The sequence below is a fragment of the Amblyomma mixtum genome, chromosome 6 (assembly GCF_055824585.1).
Source record: "Amblyomma mixtum isolate Tamu chromosome 6, ASM5582458v1, whole genome shotgun sequence".
Lineage (NCBI taxonomy): Eukaryota > Metazoa > Arthropoda > Arachnida > Ixodida > Ixodidae > Amblyomma > Amblyomma mixtum.
Genome location: NC_143017.1, coordinates 55409484 through 55428518, shown reverse-complemented (window position 1 = coordinate 55428518; position 19035 = coordinate 55409484). Strand labels below are relative to the sequence as shown.

Sequence of the window (19035 nt, the reverse complement as noted above, 5' to 3'; positions counted from 1 at the left end):
TTTTGGGTTTGCTCAAGGCCCGTAAATATGCTAAAGGCGCGCACTATGTACGCTTTTTAGGTCAGTACCGGATCTAGTGCGCGACAGCTATTTGCATAGGTATATGTGTGCACAAGATGAGTTGTACATCAGGAAACTTCCGTATAGGCCCACCTGCCCTGCAAAAATGTCGGATGCGTCCATACGTAGCGTGATTTTTTTTTTATTTACAGATTGTTATTTTGCAAAACCGTGAGGCATAAGTAGGTGCGGTCTGTTGATGTTGACTTTAGAGCAATGCGGTCTTATGTAGCTCATATGGGTTAGTAATTGGTTTATTGGTTTGGTTTATTGGGGTTTAACGTCCCAAAGCGACTGAGGCTATGGGAGACGCCGTAGTGAAGGGCTCCGGAAATTTCGACTACCTGGGGTTCTTTAACGTGCTCTGACATCGCACAGTACACAGGCCTCTAGAATTTCGCCTCCAACGAAATACGACCGCCATAGCCGGGATCGAACACGCGTCTTTCGGGTCAGCAGCCGAGCGCTGTAACTTCTGAGCCACCGCTGCGGGGCGGAATAATAATTAGACGATTCATTAACTTAAATTAAGTAATAAACTTTGTATTTTTACTTTAGGAGGCAAAGTTAGTTTGCGAAGTTGACGTCCGTCAACATCGAAGGTTAGCTCTGTTTTTAAAATTTCTTAACCGGCAATGGGGTTCGAAGAATCTAACGTCAACAATGCGCATTTCAAAGCCTGTTGAGTTGGCTTTACCGCATTACAGATCTATGAAATGCTGTCGATGCGCGTGATATCGTCGCCGAAATCAAATTAACTTCTGCATCAACAAATAGGCCTACTGTGCCTTTATTTGATGCATAAAAAGTGCGAGAGACGCATTTTATAAGCCTTTCAAATGCGTAGTTTTGACGTTCGATATTTTGAACTGCATTGCCGATTTAGAAAATAAAAAATACGGCTTACCTTCGATGTTGACAGTCATAAATTTCTAAATATAACCTAAGATATAAAACAAAAAATGTTATTAGCTGATTTATTTTTGTAATGGCGTTTATATTGATCCATATAAGGTGCGTAGGTAATGTCCATGTCGCTGTAGAATCCAGCCCAACAAACCAAACCGATCTATCTCCCACAGTTTTTGAAATTAAAATCTGTTAAGGTGAAAAAACCGGCCTGCAAATTCATAAAATATCCACATGTCTTTTTTTGTCCAGGTTTTTCGCCCTTCGTTTGTTTCGTTTTTCCGTCTATGAAGGAAAGGGGACCCCCTCCAGAGATTTTGAACTTTTATTTTCTGCTCATTTTCTTTTTTTTGCCTAAATGAAATCCGACATCGTTTTAGACCTTGCTCTTTAAAGCGTTTGTTTAATTTGAACTGATTGTAAATTCTTTTCTAGCGCCAAAAATAAGGTTTGGTTTTGTGGTTGCGTTAGTTGTACAATATGGAAAACCGGCAGGGTTGCTCGCCATGCTGACGCTAGATCCTTTGCGAATACTTTGAAAACTCTCCGTGACACACCAGAACGGTCCAAGAAAATTAGCCTCGTACGCAAAATTGGATACATGCTCTCGAAAAGGTGGCGAGAGCGCTGTCTAATCAGCGCGAAGAGCGGCTAGCTGGTTTGAATCTTAATGTTGTACGATCTTGTTTTCACCTGCTGAGCGGCCTTCAAAAAGAGGTTCTTAATACTAAAATTAGTTCTGTAAAGTGAATCCTGAGAAAGTAGGCGGAAAAGGCGCGTCTATAGAGTTAGCGCGAACTTTGTTTACTTGAACGTGAAGCTGCTGATTGCATATTGATGAAGCGCTGGTAGGAAATGTGATGGCATGCACAATATAGCTGAAGCGACCGTGTTCGATCTCGCGCCAGTCACTTTTTACACTCTAAGGATCCGGCGTGACAAGGTTTCCTTAATGACCTTTATTCTGGAATAACCTGACTGCGGAAATCCTGTTCATGTGCTCTTGGAGGCCGCTACTTGGAAAAATATTTCCGTGGCGTGAATTGTTACACGACACCCTTTGATACTGCTTCTGCCATACGGAATTCCTAAACTCTTCAGCCGTTAACACTGCCGTAAGCCGCGTCCCAGGAACAGAGATTTTTAATAGGCTGGCTCGGCAACACTTTTTTTTAGATCTTGAACACCCCGAGTGGTGACAGATTACTCCTTTCTAGCCCCTCTATTTGTGTATCCGGCTTGCAATGTATAGTGTTCACTGATCAAGGTAGTCATTTCAAGGAAACGCAAGCTTGAGAAAATCGAAAGCTTCGAACTCAAATGTGAAAGTCCAGGAAATACAAGCCACCATATGATCCGGTTGCTCGCACTGGCGCTTTGCCACTGACCTTTACATGTATGCGTAATGTGTAGCAAATAATCGTTTGTGAACCTGAGGGGATGTCAATTTAGCATAGAACCAGGAAACTTGAGCTTCCAGATCACCCAGCCTTGCAATTTTTTTACACTGTTGTCGTAATCAATGCAAATCACACACACCAGATCTACCAAGCCAGGGGTTAACAAGCAGTGATGAGTTGCAATTTGAGCTATTGAAAAATGTAAAAATAGTGATTTGGATATCGTATACGGACCATGAAGGAGTCATGCCCCCATGAATTGGTTGACATTATGGATAAGGAGGCAATCAAAACTTAAAGCTAGTAGGATCACAAAAATTAACAGGTGGAATCAGAGATTACCTGCAGCAGGTGGTCAAAAACAGGTGGCACGCCGGTAGGACAAAAGGCAAGGATATGTCCTTCTGCCGTATTTTCACAAACTACTGCACATGCTGGAGAAGACAACTGCTTGATATGACGTGCAAGTAGCCTACTTGCTAGTGCTGAAGTTGAAAAGGTTGAAGCTTAAACCTGACTTCCCCACAGGGTAGAAGAAGTGGACGAAAGCTCAATCTAGGCGATATGAAAAGAAAAACAAGGATGTCCGGTGAGTAGAGTAATTGAATGTCTAGTGGAAAAAAAAACTTAATGCAGTAGAGACAGAACACGGCAACTGCGAACGTCATTCCTTGTCTTTCTTTGTTCTGGTATTTATCTGCGAAAATTTTTCCCCACCAAACGATCTATTTTACTGAATGGCAATATGGGAGTTGGTCCCCCCTCCCAAATTTTAAAGGATCCCCAGTAATTTTACAAGTAGGCGCACCCCACAAAAAGGATTAAGGCAAGTTAGCGGGGATTGTGTGGTCCATTAAGGTGAATTATTGGCTCTGATTAGTATAATTAGATATGATCATACAATCGTAGCTACTGGAACATTATACAAGGTGATGACTCATGAATGCCATATAAGGGAAACGGAACTTTTGTGAGCCGAAGTTTTGGCTGGAAAATCTCAAAAATATTAGACACTCATTTTAGACACCACATCAGGTAGCTTTAATGCTATCACAGTTTCTCCTTTAAAAATGTAGTTAAGGAGGCCCTGATGTTTTTATTAAGATGGTATTGCAACCAGTGAATGTCTTTGACCAAAATGATGTCCATCTGAACTGGTGTCAGGTGTTGAGCAGTTTGTTACTGCGCCCTCCATGTTAGCTCTATGAATCGCGGACAGACTCGCTCTGGCCTCAAGAAGAGGGCGCGCGGGGCCTAAGTGGCTGAAATTGCATCTCTATAGTTAATGTCGACTTTTTGCCATGTCTGCATGTAGTGTCTTCTCTAATTTTATTAAATATCATAAGAAAGTAGTTTTCTCTTCGCCCTTAGCGTACAGCGTGCTTGTCGCACGTCGGACAGCGTTGTAGCACTAAGAGTACCTCCGAACGACCGTCCAGACACTGTCGTAGCAGAATACAACGCGACTCTTTAAAGGGCAACTGAAGCGGTTTTAGAATTCGACGAGTTTAAGGTTGCCGAATGTGCACGACGTGCAGGTAAAGCCTGCGAAATCGTTTTGCTCTAGCATTTTAAATGGTGGCGTAATCGTCGAATAAAGTCGTCGTCAGCGTTCAGGCTTCAATGAAGTGCACAGCGACGGTCAGAGGCCCCTATAATGACGTCACGTATGACGGCACTATGTTTCCAGCGAAGAAACGGTGATTCCATGGAAGAAAACTAACGCCATAGAAGGTAAAGTTCACGATGCATTGTTTGGCGCTATCTGACGACGCACAGCAGCATGCAGGCGTAAGGGGCGGGCATCTGAAATTTCGGCAACAATGACGTAAATTCCGAGGTTCCTCGCACTCCTCCGACGTAGTGAGGGGAAGCCTAAACATCGTCGCGGTTTTAATCATCGATTATGTCACCATTTTAAATGCTAGTGCAAAAATAATTTGCATGCTTTAGCTGGAAGCTTGATAGATTCGAATTCTTGAATAACCTAGAAATATCAAAAAACCGTTTCAGCATCCCTTTAACGCGATATCGTTAAGGGCCCCGTGCCGCAGAAAAGTCAGCGTCGTCGTCGTGTGCCGTGAGTGAAAAAATTCATGAAAAATCCCCAGAGAAGCAAACTAGGGGGCAGGTGGACCACGTAGGTCACATGACCCTGTGGCGTCATTACGACCCACCCATCGGATTTCGAGCAAACTACCCAGCGGTGCAGGTGGCAGTTGAATTAATTTTGGGTCGAAAAACAGCGCCAAGGGACTGAAGTCAAAGATGAAGGATTCCTTCATCTTTGTCTTCCGTCTCTTCGCGCTGTTTTTCCACCCAGAATGAACGTATACCAACTCGCCCAACTTTCCATTCTACTACCGGCAATTAAATTAAGGATTGGTCACGAGAGGGTGCTCTTTAAGATACGCTTACGGTTGGCCTTCTTTTTGCATTGGCTTTAGGGAATAGGGATGTGGGGGTGCTCGCGAACGCGTACGGGTGTGGACGGATGATGTGATTGCGAAGAACCTTTCTATATATAGTAGTGGTGGAAAAAAAAAAGCTTGGGTCAAAGGCACAAACGATTTTCCACGAACCTGAGACCGGCGAAAAAAAGGCGGGTAAGGTCAAGAGCACCTGGTGCACGTGCAGTCCCGAGCGAAGCAGGAACTTAGCACTGGGAAGCATCGGTTAGCGGTGGCGAGGCTGGTCCGTGTCTCTTCGAGGTCACTCTCCGTGTTGACAAGCACATTACCAGCGCTGATCGCGTGGAGAAATTCCATTAAGGCCTCCGCCGTTACCTGCGTCGCGGTCGTAACAAATTTCCAATCTTTCACTAAACCGATGCGTCACCGCCTTTATTCAGGGAATAAAAAACTTCGCCGAAATTAGACCGCCGCGGCCGCGATCGAATCAGCGTCTTTCGGATCACCAGTCGAGTGCCATAACCACTTAGTCACCACGCTGGCGCCTTCATTTTCTTTATTTCTCATAACGGGGTTTCGCATAGCGGAAACGCAAGAGTCGAAGGATTACAAGACAACCTTTTAGAAGACCTGGGATGAATTCTCAGGCGTAAGTTCGGCGCAAAAATGATGTTTACAAAGGACAACACGCAACACATAGATATTGCACCCGGACTGTTTGTTGCTCGAGAAGATGCTTGAATGTAGAGCACCTGTGCACACACAGCTGGAAACAAATAAAGTAAAAAAAAAAACGGGGACAGAAGCGTGCTAAAAACAGCACCATGTCTTTGAGAAAATGTAGAATTCGAATGGTAGATGTTTCTATATTTCGCTGCCAAAACCAGTGCCATTTTCTTTATAAAGCTTCCAGCAATTTGCGAGTTTAATTCTCGCTTTTGGCAAATATTTCGCAGTGATAATGTTTATTCTGCGTATGCAACTGTTGAGAGTATTTTTTATTTTTCTTGGGGAAACCTTGAGAAGAGTGCTCTTTGCACGCTTTGGTGGTACAGGTGTGTCTTGTTGGCCAGGTAGGGAGCTACTGGACCAACGGGTACGCCCCATACCAGATAGAACTTCGGCGCCAACGTTTGCCGCAGCAATGTCAACATGAAGACTTGCCAGAGGCAAAGAAATTTTACGCCAAAGAAATAAAGTTTACGCGAAAACTTATTTAGAACACATAGTACAGTGAAATAAAAAAAAAGAACTAGGCATGCTTGTTCAGCTACAAAAACTTCCCACTCTTGGCCGAGATGAATGTACAGCGTATAGAACATTCTACGTGAGCTGTTTGACTGCGTCTAGAGGCCCGCTATTTATAGGCTCAAAGTTTAGCGTACAACTTTTTGCATAGCGGAAAAAAAGCGCGTGAAGACGACGACAGGACAAAGAACCACAAGGACGAGCTGAAAACCATTACTTGGCTACTCTTCTGGTCACTCCATGGTCATTAAGAACGGCATAGCAACTTCATGCTTTAAAGCTACGATCGCGAAACCCTGTCTTCACTCATTACGAGGTGCTTATACAGACAGCGCACACACCTCTAGTGTGCATGCAACACAAAATCAAGCAGGACTCAAATACATAACGTGATATATATGCACGTCTGAGCAGTATATTCAACGAAAGCAGTGATACACATACTGTTTTGTACATAGAAAACAACAATGCATATGAATCATGAACATAAATTTCGTGCTGCAGGATTATTGTACAAAAATAAAATCACATTTTCTGAAAAACTTAACTACAGCGAATTCAATCCACGAAACTATAAAGGATATTCATTCAAAAATTTTTTTATATACTTTTTAAATACCTTTGTGGATGTCGGGAATTCCCAATATAATGAACTTTGGTTATGACAAATGGTGCCTGAAAAATTGATTTGTTTCCCATAGTTCGACTCATAGCTACAAGTTTTCTTCGTGTTTTCAGATGGTATATTAAGGCAGTTCTGTCAGGGAGAGCGACATAGAGTCAATTAGGTAAATATGTAGCAGTAAACTAAAGCAATAAATTTAATATCCGGACAGAATAGCAGATTTTTGAATAAGAGTATTGAGGTACAGTTTTACGGTTTGCGATAATAGCCTCCAATAGCTCTAAGGGATTTTATTTTGGAGGACAAACAACCTATTAAATTTCCCTGATTAAGTGTTTCTCCATACGAGAATGCAGTTGAATATTTTTGATCAAAAAGTGTGTAATACATTGAAATCTTGAGCTAAAGAACTATTAAGTCAGTGATTTTATGTAAACATCCTAGAGTTTTACGCATATCTTGTACTAAATTTTAAACACCGTCCATGAAAAATTTTCATTAAAAGGAACAACCAGAAACTTGTGATTCATGACAAATTTTATAACACTGCTATTAAATTTAATACACTGTTTATCTGTGTTGATGGGCCTTAATATTGTGTAAATAGTTTTAGTCAGGCTTAAGCTTACTTCATTTGCCATCATCCAATCCCTCAATTGACTGCATTAGACTGTAGCACTAGTGATGTGCAAGGAAAAAAAATGCCCGCCAATGGTCCCTCTTCTTTTTTTATGTTTTATCCTATTTTTGTTTGTTTTCGAAGCGCTGATACGCGTTGAGAGAAGGCATGAAAGGTAAGACTAGGCAGTGTCTATAGACTTCCTATGTACTCTACTGCCGTCCTATAGATATTTCGTCTGTCAATTCGTAGTCTATAGACTGTCTGTAGAAAAAAGTCTACTGAAAGTGTATGGCCATACATCTATCGATTGTCTATAAACTGTCTATAGGGTTTATATTGCATATAGACTAGTCTACAGAATTTGTCCATAGAAAGACTATAGACTTTATAGACGATATTCTATGGACAGTCTATAGACTGTCTAAAGATATTTTTGTAAGGGTATGGAGTACGCTAACTAGACGAATGGTCTTGCCACGCAGCAATGGGCAAGCTACCGGCTTCGTTCCAAGCCATGGGCCAGTCCTACACGCTCAGCGACTGTTCACCGGAGGCGCGCGCCAGCGAGAGCCCGATAGCGGCCGGTTTCAGGGAGAGCTACCGAGAGGACGCCGACACGGGGGACAAGAGGGCAGCCCTCGTCGTCGACCTGGGCACCATTCCGGCCGTGCGCTTCGTCGAAGACAGCGCTCTCAACGAGACCGTCCAGATCGCCGAGGGAAGTGAGTGCGTCGTGCCAGGAATCCTGGACAGCCCCCAAACCTAGAGACCTGTAGGGCTGCTATGGGAGCCGACAGATATTTTCCAATAACTAGTCGCACAGACATGGGTCCGGACTTTCGCAGATTATTTAGGTTTTTCGATGATATTCCAGATCATCTCAAGCAGCGACAATATAAAAATGATCTGTAGACAGTCTATAGAGTGTTTATTGACTCTATTGACTTCCTATAGACATTGTTTTTGTCTGTTCATAGTCTATAGACTGTCTATAGACAAAAGTCTACTAAAAGTATACGGCCATAAATCTATAGATTGTCTATAGACTGTCTATGGCATTTGTATTGCCTATAGACTGTTCCCTAGGATTTGTCTAAAGACAGTCTATAGACTTTATAGACAGAAGACTATAGACACTCTATAGACTGTCTAAAACTTTTGTAAGGAAGATGTCCGATCGAGATTTTGTTCTCATGCCCTTCGGTGTTTTAAAAACCGGAGTCCAGGGAACCGACCGAAATTTCAAGGCGCGTTGGGGATCGAGAACTTAATTTTTCAAGAATCTTCTGCTACGATCTCTTTTCGGCAGGGGAAACATAGAGGAAGGACTCAGCTTTCTACTCTTTAATCTTTGGTTTGTGAGAACAACGAAAAAAAGTGTCTAAAATTCATATCTTTAGAACACAGTCCCGTAATCCCGCGCAGTCAGCGTTATGAAGATGCGACTTCCAAACCGCGAGGACAACTGATCAACGTTCAACTGTTGTCATAATTTTTTTTTTCGAATGATATCAGCGTGCTTTTTTTTTAATGTTGCAGCATGCGCCACATGATGCCAACAAAGGAAACTAGGAGTGTTTGTACTGAATTCCTGGGAATATTTTATTCGTTAATACGTGCTCACAGACACACAACACAAATGCAGCGAAGGAAGGCTATACTTAAGGCTAGTTGGCTTCTCTGCGCGAAAGGATGAAGGGATGAAAGGACAGACAAAAGAGGGAGCTGCCCATCGATAATGCGTCGAAAAAAAAATGGTGGGCGTAAAAGCTACAAGCTGTCTCTGAGCCCTCTCGGATAGTGCGGTTACAAGTCATGCTCCTTTCTACACACTTGGCTGACGAGGTCAAGGTAGAGAGTTCTTACCTCGCAGGATGGTAGGATGATGAGCATGATGATGATGAGCAGGATGATGAGCACGAACCCCACTGTGAAGTATGGGATAACATAATTTAGGGGCTGCGCTTTAAAGGTATGACGCGAAAGCTTTTATGGGCTGACGTCCATATATGCGGAATTGGTCGTTCTCGACTCTACGTTCATAAACCCCTGGGAGTCATCATACACTCAGCGCCACCGTGTTGGCTCAGTGGTTACGGCGCTCGGATGCTGACCCAAAAGACGCGGGTTCAATCCCGGCCGCGGTGGCCGAATTTCGATGAAGGCGAAATTCTAAATGCCCGTGTACTGTGCGATGTCAGTGCACGTTAAAGAGCCCCAGGTGGTCGAAATTTCCGGAGCCCTCTACTACGGCGTCCCTCATAGCCTGAGTCGCTTTGGGACGTCAAACCCCCATAAACACCCATAACTCATAGCTCAGTTGTGCAGCAGCGGTTAAACAATGGCCCTGCGATGACAGATGCTGCTATCGATAGGGCTTGTGCGGCCCAGGTTGCTGCTCCTGGGCAATTTCTCGTGACATATAATTAATTTAAATGCCACCTGACACGGTGGTCGCTTTGCTCACAATACGGGTGGCAAGTTGTGAGGACGCTATAAGGTTACGTGGCGTAGGCTGCTCCCCTCGGTTGTTTCTCCGCGTATGCCGCTGACTATCAATCAGTTAGACAGGCAGAGCAGAACGGTGGGGCTAAGAATTAACATGCAGAAAACGAAAGTAATGTTCAACAGCCTTGCAAGGGAACAGCAGTTCGCAATTGGTAGCTAGGTGCTGGAAGTAGTAAGAGAATATGTCTACTTAGGGCAGGTAGTGACCGCAGATCCGGATCATGAGAGGGAAATAACTAGAAGAATAAGAATGGGGTGGAGCGCATATGGCAGGTTCTCTCAGATTATGAATGGTAGCTTACCAATATCCCTGAAGAGAAAAGTATACAACAGCTGTATCCTACCGGTACTCACCTATGGGGCAGAAACGTGGAGGCTAACAAAGAGGGTTCAGCTTAAGTGAAGGACAACACAGCGAGCTATGGAAAGAAAAATGATAGGTGTAACGTTAAGAGATTGGAAGAGGGCGGAGTGGGTGAGGGAACAAACGCGGGTTAATGACATCTTAGTTGAAATCAAGAGGAAGAAATGGGCTTGGGCAGGGCATGTAATGCGAAGGCAAGATGACCGCTGGTCCATAAGGATAACGGAGTGGATTCCAAGAGAAAGCAAACGCAGCAAGGGTCGGCAGAAAGTTAGGTGGGCGGATGAGATTAAGAAGTTTGCGGGGATACAGTGGCGGCAACTGACAAAGGACAGGGTTAATTGGAGAGACATGGGAGAGGCCTTTGCCCTGCAGTGGGTGTAGTCAGGCTGATGATGATGATGATGGTAAGAACATGATGAACCTCGCGGTCGTCAATAATAAACTCCTTAAAATAAGTGCCTTTATACTGTCGGTTAATCCAGAGACTGCAGATGAAGCTGCCATAGCACTGGCTTGTGTAGGCCCAAAAGCGAAGTATATCATCAGTGACTCCAAAGTTGCCATCCTAAATTTCAGCAGGGGTCGGGTCTCCCTCCTGACCAATACAATTCTAAGCCGTCATGTAACAGACCGAAGAATTACGCTAGTCTGGACACCAGCACATGCATCCCTGCATGGTAATGAGACGGCCCACGAGTTCGTCCGAGGCTTTTGCTTCCGGGGGGACCCGAGTGAGGTGTTATTCATCACGCGGTCTCCGAGCGAGGCACGCGCGTTGTGCCGATAGACGGCGCATGCATATAGGGTGGCGTAAAGCCTCTTGATAATTTTACAAGCGGCCTTAGGGTGGAGTGGAGTTGTTGTGGCATGGGTGGCATTAGAAGGTGGCGTCAAGGCTCCATCTTGGCGCGCGGGCGATCTCATTCTGGCTCCGTCTCGAGGGGGAGGTCGGCAGGTGAGGACGAATAGCGGCGCTCGCGTAGTGACGTCATCTGACCGGATCACCCGCATGCAAGGCACCCTCTCGCCTCGACCTATCATCCTCATCTATGCAGCGCGGGCGTTGCCGAGGATATACGTAGCATCTGGAAGTTCGCAACGGGGGCCGGTCTTGACCATGTCGTAGAAAGAGCTTTAATGAAATTAACTCGGCCGTGCAAAGACGAATGCTTCCGCATTCTCACACGTAAGGAGTCTTAAGTGTCTCTGCAGCTTTTATTTAGTTGCAGTCACATTTACGGCTTTCGTTTGATCGCTAACTTCAAGGCGATTACATTAAGTTGTTCTCAAGAGTTTGGCGTTAACAATCGATAGATGCATTTTATTCTTGATTATGCACGTTTATGCTTTGCTCTACTATTAAGCAGGAAAATCCTCTCGCACCTAATTAGGCCTCCCAGAAGCTCTCTCTACAGCGCCTCTTTCTGTCACAGGATCAAGCAGGCCCACACACGCAAGCAGTACAGTAGGAGACAATACGCCCAGGAATGCTATGGCATGTAATAGATACTTCAGCATACACGCTAAATTTTACGAAATGAACGGCGTCGTATCATGTCCTGACCAAAAACTTTCCGCATTTACCAGCTGCCTATCGACAACGTTGCCGAAGTTAAAAATCTTGACTGCGTCCTTAGTGGAACTGTGCGAGTATCATACCACCGTTGCCATGACCGAGGTTCATTGAACATAATAAATGCGCTCTGACCTTTGTGCTTACAGGGTGCTCGAGGATCAACATGGACGCGCTGAACATGCAGAACATCCATCTGCTGAAGGACGAAAATGGCTCCATGGCGTTCCCCGTGCGCCAGATGCTGAGCCTGCCACCGCCGAACGAGCGGCCCGTGAGGGGGACGTGTCGGGGTCAGCCCTGCGTCACGTGGACCGTCCGCCAGCAGCCGGTCACCAAGAAGGGTGACGACGGCTCGCTCATAGTGTCTCGCGACGTCTACTCCCTAGTGTGGACCGGTGAGCAAACGCCTTTGACGACCACAGCGCACACATAGTGCAATTTTCTCTAAGTGAGCTCTATTTAAAGATCATTTATTAGAAAAATTCGGCTTCCAGTTCAGGTTGTCTTTTGTAGCATTAGCTCAATGAGGAACCTTCTCATCGAGTGATGCGTCTTCGGCTGCGCGATGGACAAAACCATTTTTAGTTTTCCTTAGGGACACGGGTTTAGTGGACGTACTTTGATAATCATGCGTGCTTGAGAGTTCGTGAGGGTTGAGTACGCTTGATGTCACCTCTATTTTCCCTTTTTTTTTCTTTTCCTTTCACCCTCTTCTTTCATCCTCACCTGGAGTAACATGCCAGGCCCACAATCAGGCAGAACACTCCTTTATTCATTAAAGTCTCCTCTCTGTCTCTTTTCCTCCGTTTTCGGGAGTCGCGGGATAACACAGCCCACACTCCAACGGAACAAAAAGGCTACGAACAGCGCAGCGGGTACGACTTAGGTGCCTTATGTATAGCTCAAATATTCTGGGATTTTTTAACTGCGAGAGCAATGCTACTGTGCAATGGCGACCACATATGAAGTCTTCACTGCTATGCAGACGAGTTCAGGAGTGCGCGTGCGAAAGTGGGTGCACGAAAATCTGGCCTGCAAGCCGTAGAAGGCAGTTCTGCCCCTTGACAGCTCACCTAGAAGAGATAGTTAGAAATCAAAATGCGGCCATACGAAGGCATCGTCGCGTGCTTTTCAGCCACGAGGTTTGCGGTCGCCGCTGTCGGAATCCTACGCCACCTTCAGGACTCAGCTGAAACTTGGCGGTTCAGCGTTTCGCACACGTTCAACGCGTGGCAGCCATGTGCCTCGGACGGGTGACCACTCACAAGCGCGACAGCGTGTCTTTAGTGATGGGAGGTTGACACCCAACTGCGCGGGAACGCGGACGTGCTCTGCATGGGCTCCGTGAATCGTCAGTGTTCTTGACCGGAAAACCCCAGTTTAATGCAAAGTGTTTATTGGATGTGTTCCGTGAAGTTACGAGGACCATCTGGACACCAATTTTATCTCTGTGAGTAGAATATTTTTCCACTTACGGGACATTAAAATCTTGAGGCGGCGAGAGCCACGCTACACCTAACGCCGACGTAGCGTCGGCCGTGGCCGAAGCAGGAGACGCATGGGCTTCGCTGGCCCTACCGGGGCTGAGCAGCCTCGACGGCGGTATGGCATCAGCATCGACTGCGGCACACATTACGGCCCCGGTTATTGAAAATAACCCGGGTACGGACCAGCCCCAAGCCATGGAGCTTGCAAGCACCAACAACGCTGGAGCTACGAGGGGACCGCAAGAACAACCAAGAGTCTACCCAGTCAACGAGACCCCGTGGCGAGTGATGAATTAGTGGAGCGCAGAGCCCAGAAGGATAGGAAAGCTACCGGTCAGGCAAGTACACCTTCGGAGGCAAACAAGACTCCAGTGAGAACGAGCGAGCCACAGCAGCAGAAACCTGGAACGCCGGGACCGAACGCCATGGTCCCGAACGCGCCACCGGCGTCCGCTGCAAACAACCAGCTGAAGACACCCCCTGGTAACAGGCGAGATTTCGTACAGCTCCCGAAAGGAGGATACAAAATCGTATTCCGACCGAAGAGCCACAACCTAAGAGTGGGAGATTTCAAGCCCAGCGATTACATACAAGCCCTGGTGAAGGAATGCAACCTAGTATACATCGGCGACATGCTTGTCGCGGTGAAAGCCATCTCAAACATAATAATAGTCCGGACGCCAGATGGTGCGAAGGCAGAAGCTCTGCAAAAGACGAGGAAGTTGTGCCTCGGAGACAAACAATTCGAGTTCAATGCCTACTGCTCCACGGCGGAGGGAACTATCCGGGGTGTGGTGCATGGAGTGATGGCCGGCACCACGCAAGAGATCCTAATAAACCACATCCAAGTAGCAACGCCGGGAATTCGTGCAGTCTACGCAAGAATGCTCGGGAAGTCAGAGTCAGCGCTCATCGCGTTCGACGGACCGAGGTTGCCCAAGACAGTCGCAGTGATGGGAGGACTTTACAGAGTTTACCCTTACCAACCTACGAAGCAGGTGTGCTTGAGGTGCCACCTGCAGGGGCACCGATCAGACGTCTGCCCGGAACCAGAACCCATTCCGCAGTGTCCTAGATGCAAACGTGCCAACGTCGACGGACACGAGTGTGGGGAGCCCAGGTGTGAGTGGTGCGGCGAAGCTCACGCCACGGGCGATATAGGATGTAAGAGACGTCTCAAGCGGAAAGGCCAGCAGAACCAGCAAGGCAAGAAAAAAGAAGGCAGTTGCCACGGTGGTCACAGGCCGCGGTGGTTCGACAGCGAGGAAGCCGAAACGAAAGGAAAGAACGGATCCTCGAGATCTGCGTCTCGGAACAGGCGCGGCGGCAGCAGAAGCCGAACGCCGTTCTTCAAAGAGGGAGACTTTCCGGGGCTAGCAGACGCGAGAACCACCGACCACGATGCCGACAACGCCTGGGTTCGAGGGAACGCGCACGGAGCGTCCGCATCTAAACAGAAGACCAAGCAGTCCAAGAAGGTGAGTCAGTCTAGGAGCGAGTCTCCAGTCTATCCCACTGCTCTAGACTATTCGATACAGGCTAGATTCGAAGCTCTAGAAGAAACAAACAGGGAACTTAGAGAGGAAAATGAACGACTAAAAAGGAGGCTCTCGTTTATAGAACACCGACAACAAAGAGAAGAAAATGATACAAACCGAGGAAAAGTACACGGAGTACAATCGCCCACGACGAAAACAAGCACGCAAGGGCCAGCAGACGTACAACCGCAAGTAAGGGAAGAAATAGATGCTACTATACCACTGCACCAAATACAGGAGCAACAGAAAACAGTCTTGGCGACGCTGGAACAAATCATGAGCAGACTGAACGCAACCGATCAGAGATTGGCAGAACTGTTCAGGAGACAAAACAAGAGAGCACCGGAACAGGTCGACCTAAACGAAAGCGCGAAGATCTTCGCGGCGCAGCAGTAGTGTCACATCATGGCTAACGCAGAAGAAAAATTTACAATATGGCAATGGAACTGTAGAGGATTTCGAAAAAAAAAACCGATTTCAACATACATGTAATGCAGCATAACCACCCTCCCACTGTAATAGCGCTGCAAGAAACTAACACTTCGCCGAAGATAGTCGGCTACGACACCATAGTAGATGAAAGATTTAAAAAAGTGGCCATTTTATGTCAGAAGGGGGTCACTACGCACAAGCACACGACACCAGAAGAATATATAGAACACCTTTTAATAGAGGTAATACCTAAGAAGCGCGGAGAGAAGAGCCTATTCGTACTTAACATATATTCACCACCTCGCAAGAAGAGACATGACTTCAGAGAAATAATTAGAGCGGTGATCGGCCTGGTAAAACAAAACCACCTTGTGATTGTAGGAGATTTCAATGCTCCGCACAAAGAGTGGGGCTACAAGATGAATACAAAGAAAGGAAAAACCATCCTAGATGGAGTGGACACGCACGGGCTGGAAATCGTTACCGATAGCAGATACCCTACTAGGGTCGGAAGACACTAGCCCTGATTTGACCACCATAGAAAATATCCTAGACTACGAATGGTCTAACACCGGGGAGCAGTTCGGAAGTGACCACTACGTAATTCAAACGCAAATTAAACTTACAAGGTTCAGCACAATCCAGAGAAAGACAAAAATCACAGATTGGAAAAAATTCCGTGAACAGTTGGAGAATGAAGCCGGAAGAACTGCGATAACGGACATCGAAAAGTGGACCAAACGACTACGGGAGGTCCACAGAGACAATACTACAGAGCTAGAGGTCACCGATGAATTTCCACGTGCGGATAAACGATTGCTACATCTTTGGGAGGCTCGTAGGGGACTGACGAAAAGATGGAAGAAACAAAAACATAACAGGAAATTGAGACTCAGAATAGCTCAGATCAATAAGGAGATAGAAGACCACACTGCAAACTTACTTAGAGATAATTGGCACCAAATTTGCAATGAACTAAACGGCAACTTGGGTAGCGCTAAAACATGGGCGCTGCTCAGGCACCTCATAGACCCGACAAAATCGAAAAGAGAAAACAGCAAAACGATAGAACGTATCACGCACAATTTTCAGGGAACGGACGCCCAGATTACAGATTTTCTTTGGTCCAGGTACGTCGGAAGCACGCAAGTGCCACCCTGCACCATGGTATATTCAGGGACAAGGAACTCGAAGCTGGATGAACCGATAAAAAACTGCGAGGTATACGCGGCTGCCAGGTCATTCACAAGAAACACAACACCGGGAAAAGATCAAGTAACAAATGCAATGATCAGAAACCTCAGTGATGACCAAATCGAAAGCCTGACTGGACGAATCAACGAGCACTGGGAAAGGGGCACGGTCCCGGCGGAGTGGAAACACGCTGAGATTATCGTGATACCTAAACCAGGGAAAAAGCCCAGTTTGGAGAACCTTAGGCCCATTTCACTAACTTCATGCCTCGGTAAACTATACGAGAAAGTGGTCAAGACTAGACTGAGCATTTACATGGAGGACAACGGTCTGTTTCCGGATACCATGTTCGGGTTCAGAACGGGGCTCTCCACGCAAGACGTGATGCTCCAGTTAAGAGACACGGTACTAAAACAAATATCGGGCACTCGAGAAGGCGTAATCTTGGCCGTAGACCTCAAGGGGGCCTTCGACAACATCGGCCACAATGCCATTCTCACAGAACTCTCGGCAACAAACTGTGGGGAAAGGATCTTCGCATACGTAAAGGCCTTCCTGTCTAACAGAACAGCAACGATCGTCATCAACAACATTAGGTCAGAAAAGAAGACGACGCCAAACAGAGGGACGCCACAAGGATCCATCATCTCACCTTTGCTCTTTAACATAGCAATGATTGGATTAACTAGGAGACTGAAAAACATCAAAGATGTAGAACATTCAGTTTATGCGGACGACATCACAGTGTGGACGACAAAAGGATCGACGGGAAACAAGCAAGAAATACTGCAAAGAGCGGCGGATGAGATCGGTCAATTTGCTTTATTTAGCGGGATGCAGTGCTCCCCAGAAAAATCAGAATTTATTAGACTTCACAAAAATAAAGAGGACAGGGGAACGATAGAATTAGAGATAGATGGACAACCCGTAAGAAGGACAAATAAGCTTCGCATCTTGGGAATGTGGCTGCAGGAGAAAGGCAAACGGGACCATACCATCCAGCTCTTGGAACACTCCACGAAACAGATATGCAGGATGTTAAGCCGGATTACGAACAAGAGAAAAGGGGTGAAGGAGCGAGATGCGTTACGGATCACTTCTGCGCTCATCATACCGAGGATGACGTACGCGCTTCCGTACCTACAACCTAACAAAGGGGAAAAGAACAAAATGGAAACATGCATCAGAAGGGCGTATAAGCAAGCCTTAGACGTCATGACCTGCGCCTCGACAGAGAAGCTGATGAACATGGGGGTGTACGGCACCTATGAGGAGCACAGCGAAACCATGCTCAGATTTCAAATGGAAAGACTTAAAATTTTAACAGCCGCTGGCCGCGCACTACTGATCAAGCTAGGATACCCGGCAGAAGACGAGGGCGAAGACAAGACAGACATTGACAGCCAAATTAGGAGCACTTTCTTGGTTAAACCAGTGCCCAGAAACATGGACCCGAAGAACCACGAAGGAAGACGGGCGGCGAGATCATTGGAGTTGGACAGGTTCCTAAAGAAGAAACAGATGGTTCTGTATGTTGACGCGTCCAAGTACAGAACGAAGGAAAACGCTAGGGCGGTAGCAGTAGTGAACGCCAATGGGAATATAGTTACTGGTGCATCAGTGCGCACAAGGACAACACAAGCAGCGGAAGAGATCGCCATAGCTCTAGCCCTGACTGAAGCCAATCGGCAGGGACTGAGTTACTGGATAGCCACGGATTCTCAGGCTGCAGCAAGGGCGTACAGAGATGGAAGGATCGGCCGAAAAGCCGCGAGTATCCTCTTCGAACAAAAACAACACAGACATGGATCAAACAACACAAATATTCAACACACCATCATTTGGGTCCCTGACACTGGGGTTGAGGGAAATCTCATGGCAGACACCGTTGTCCGAGGGTTCACGAACCGGAGGGCGGGTTTGCCGGTGGAACCCTTCAGCACGCCAGAATCTTACGGGGAGGCAATGAAGGCGTTGTTGGGAGCGCGCAAGAAGTACTCGGCTCCGGCGGATATCCTCGACAGAGAGCAGGCCACCACGCTCAGACGACTACAAACAGACACCTACCCAAGCAGAGCCATGTATCACAAAATGTGGCCGAAAAGATACGCGAAAGAGTGCGTGTGGTGTGGGGGCTACGCCACAACGTACCACGCCACCTGGGGCTGCGAAAAAAGCCCTTTACTACCAAAGGTAAATAGCCCTAGTCTAGAGCAGTGGGAGGCCCTCCTGGCTGACTCCGACCCGAGCACTCAGCTTATGCTGGTGACGAGGGCCAAGGCAGCGGCGGAGGCCAACGGTATCCTGGACTAGGGAAGACCGACCACTGTAGCTCCACATCTATCTATCCCCATCCCCCTACTCCCTAACTCTTCCTTTTGAAAAAAAAAATAAATGTTTTTACTACTACTACTACTACTTAGTGATGGGAGGGTCCGGCAGAAAGCAGAGAACTTCGTAAAGATAGTGCTTCGAAACTCGCAGTATTTTTATGCTTCGTGATCTGTGCAAGTCTACAGTGCAGTGCTGATGTAGAGAATGGACGCAAGGACATCGAGGGCATCTAGGGAAAATTTGTTACTGCGGAAACAGAAAAAGGAAATCGCGCAGTAATTCTCTGTCATCTCGGTGGACACCCGAATTGCACCGTACACGAAG

At 46.6% G+C, this 19035-nt stretch overlaps 1 protein-coding gene across 1 annotated transcript in view; it reads left to right on the top strand.

Annotated features, from left to right (window-relative positions):
* The window catches only part of LOC149339187 (uncharacterized), a 54206-nt gene that overhangs the window by 2112 nt on the left and 33059 nt on the right, over positions 1-19035 (top strand). The window contains exons 2-3 of the mRNA XM_089547979.1: positions 7758-7997; positions 11873-12121. Of these exons, the coding sequence (XP_089404105.1) occupies positions 7758-7997; positions 11873-12121 (489 nt within the window). The remainder of the gene's footprint in view (positions 1-7757; positions 7998-11872; positions 12122-19035) is intronic.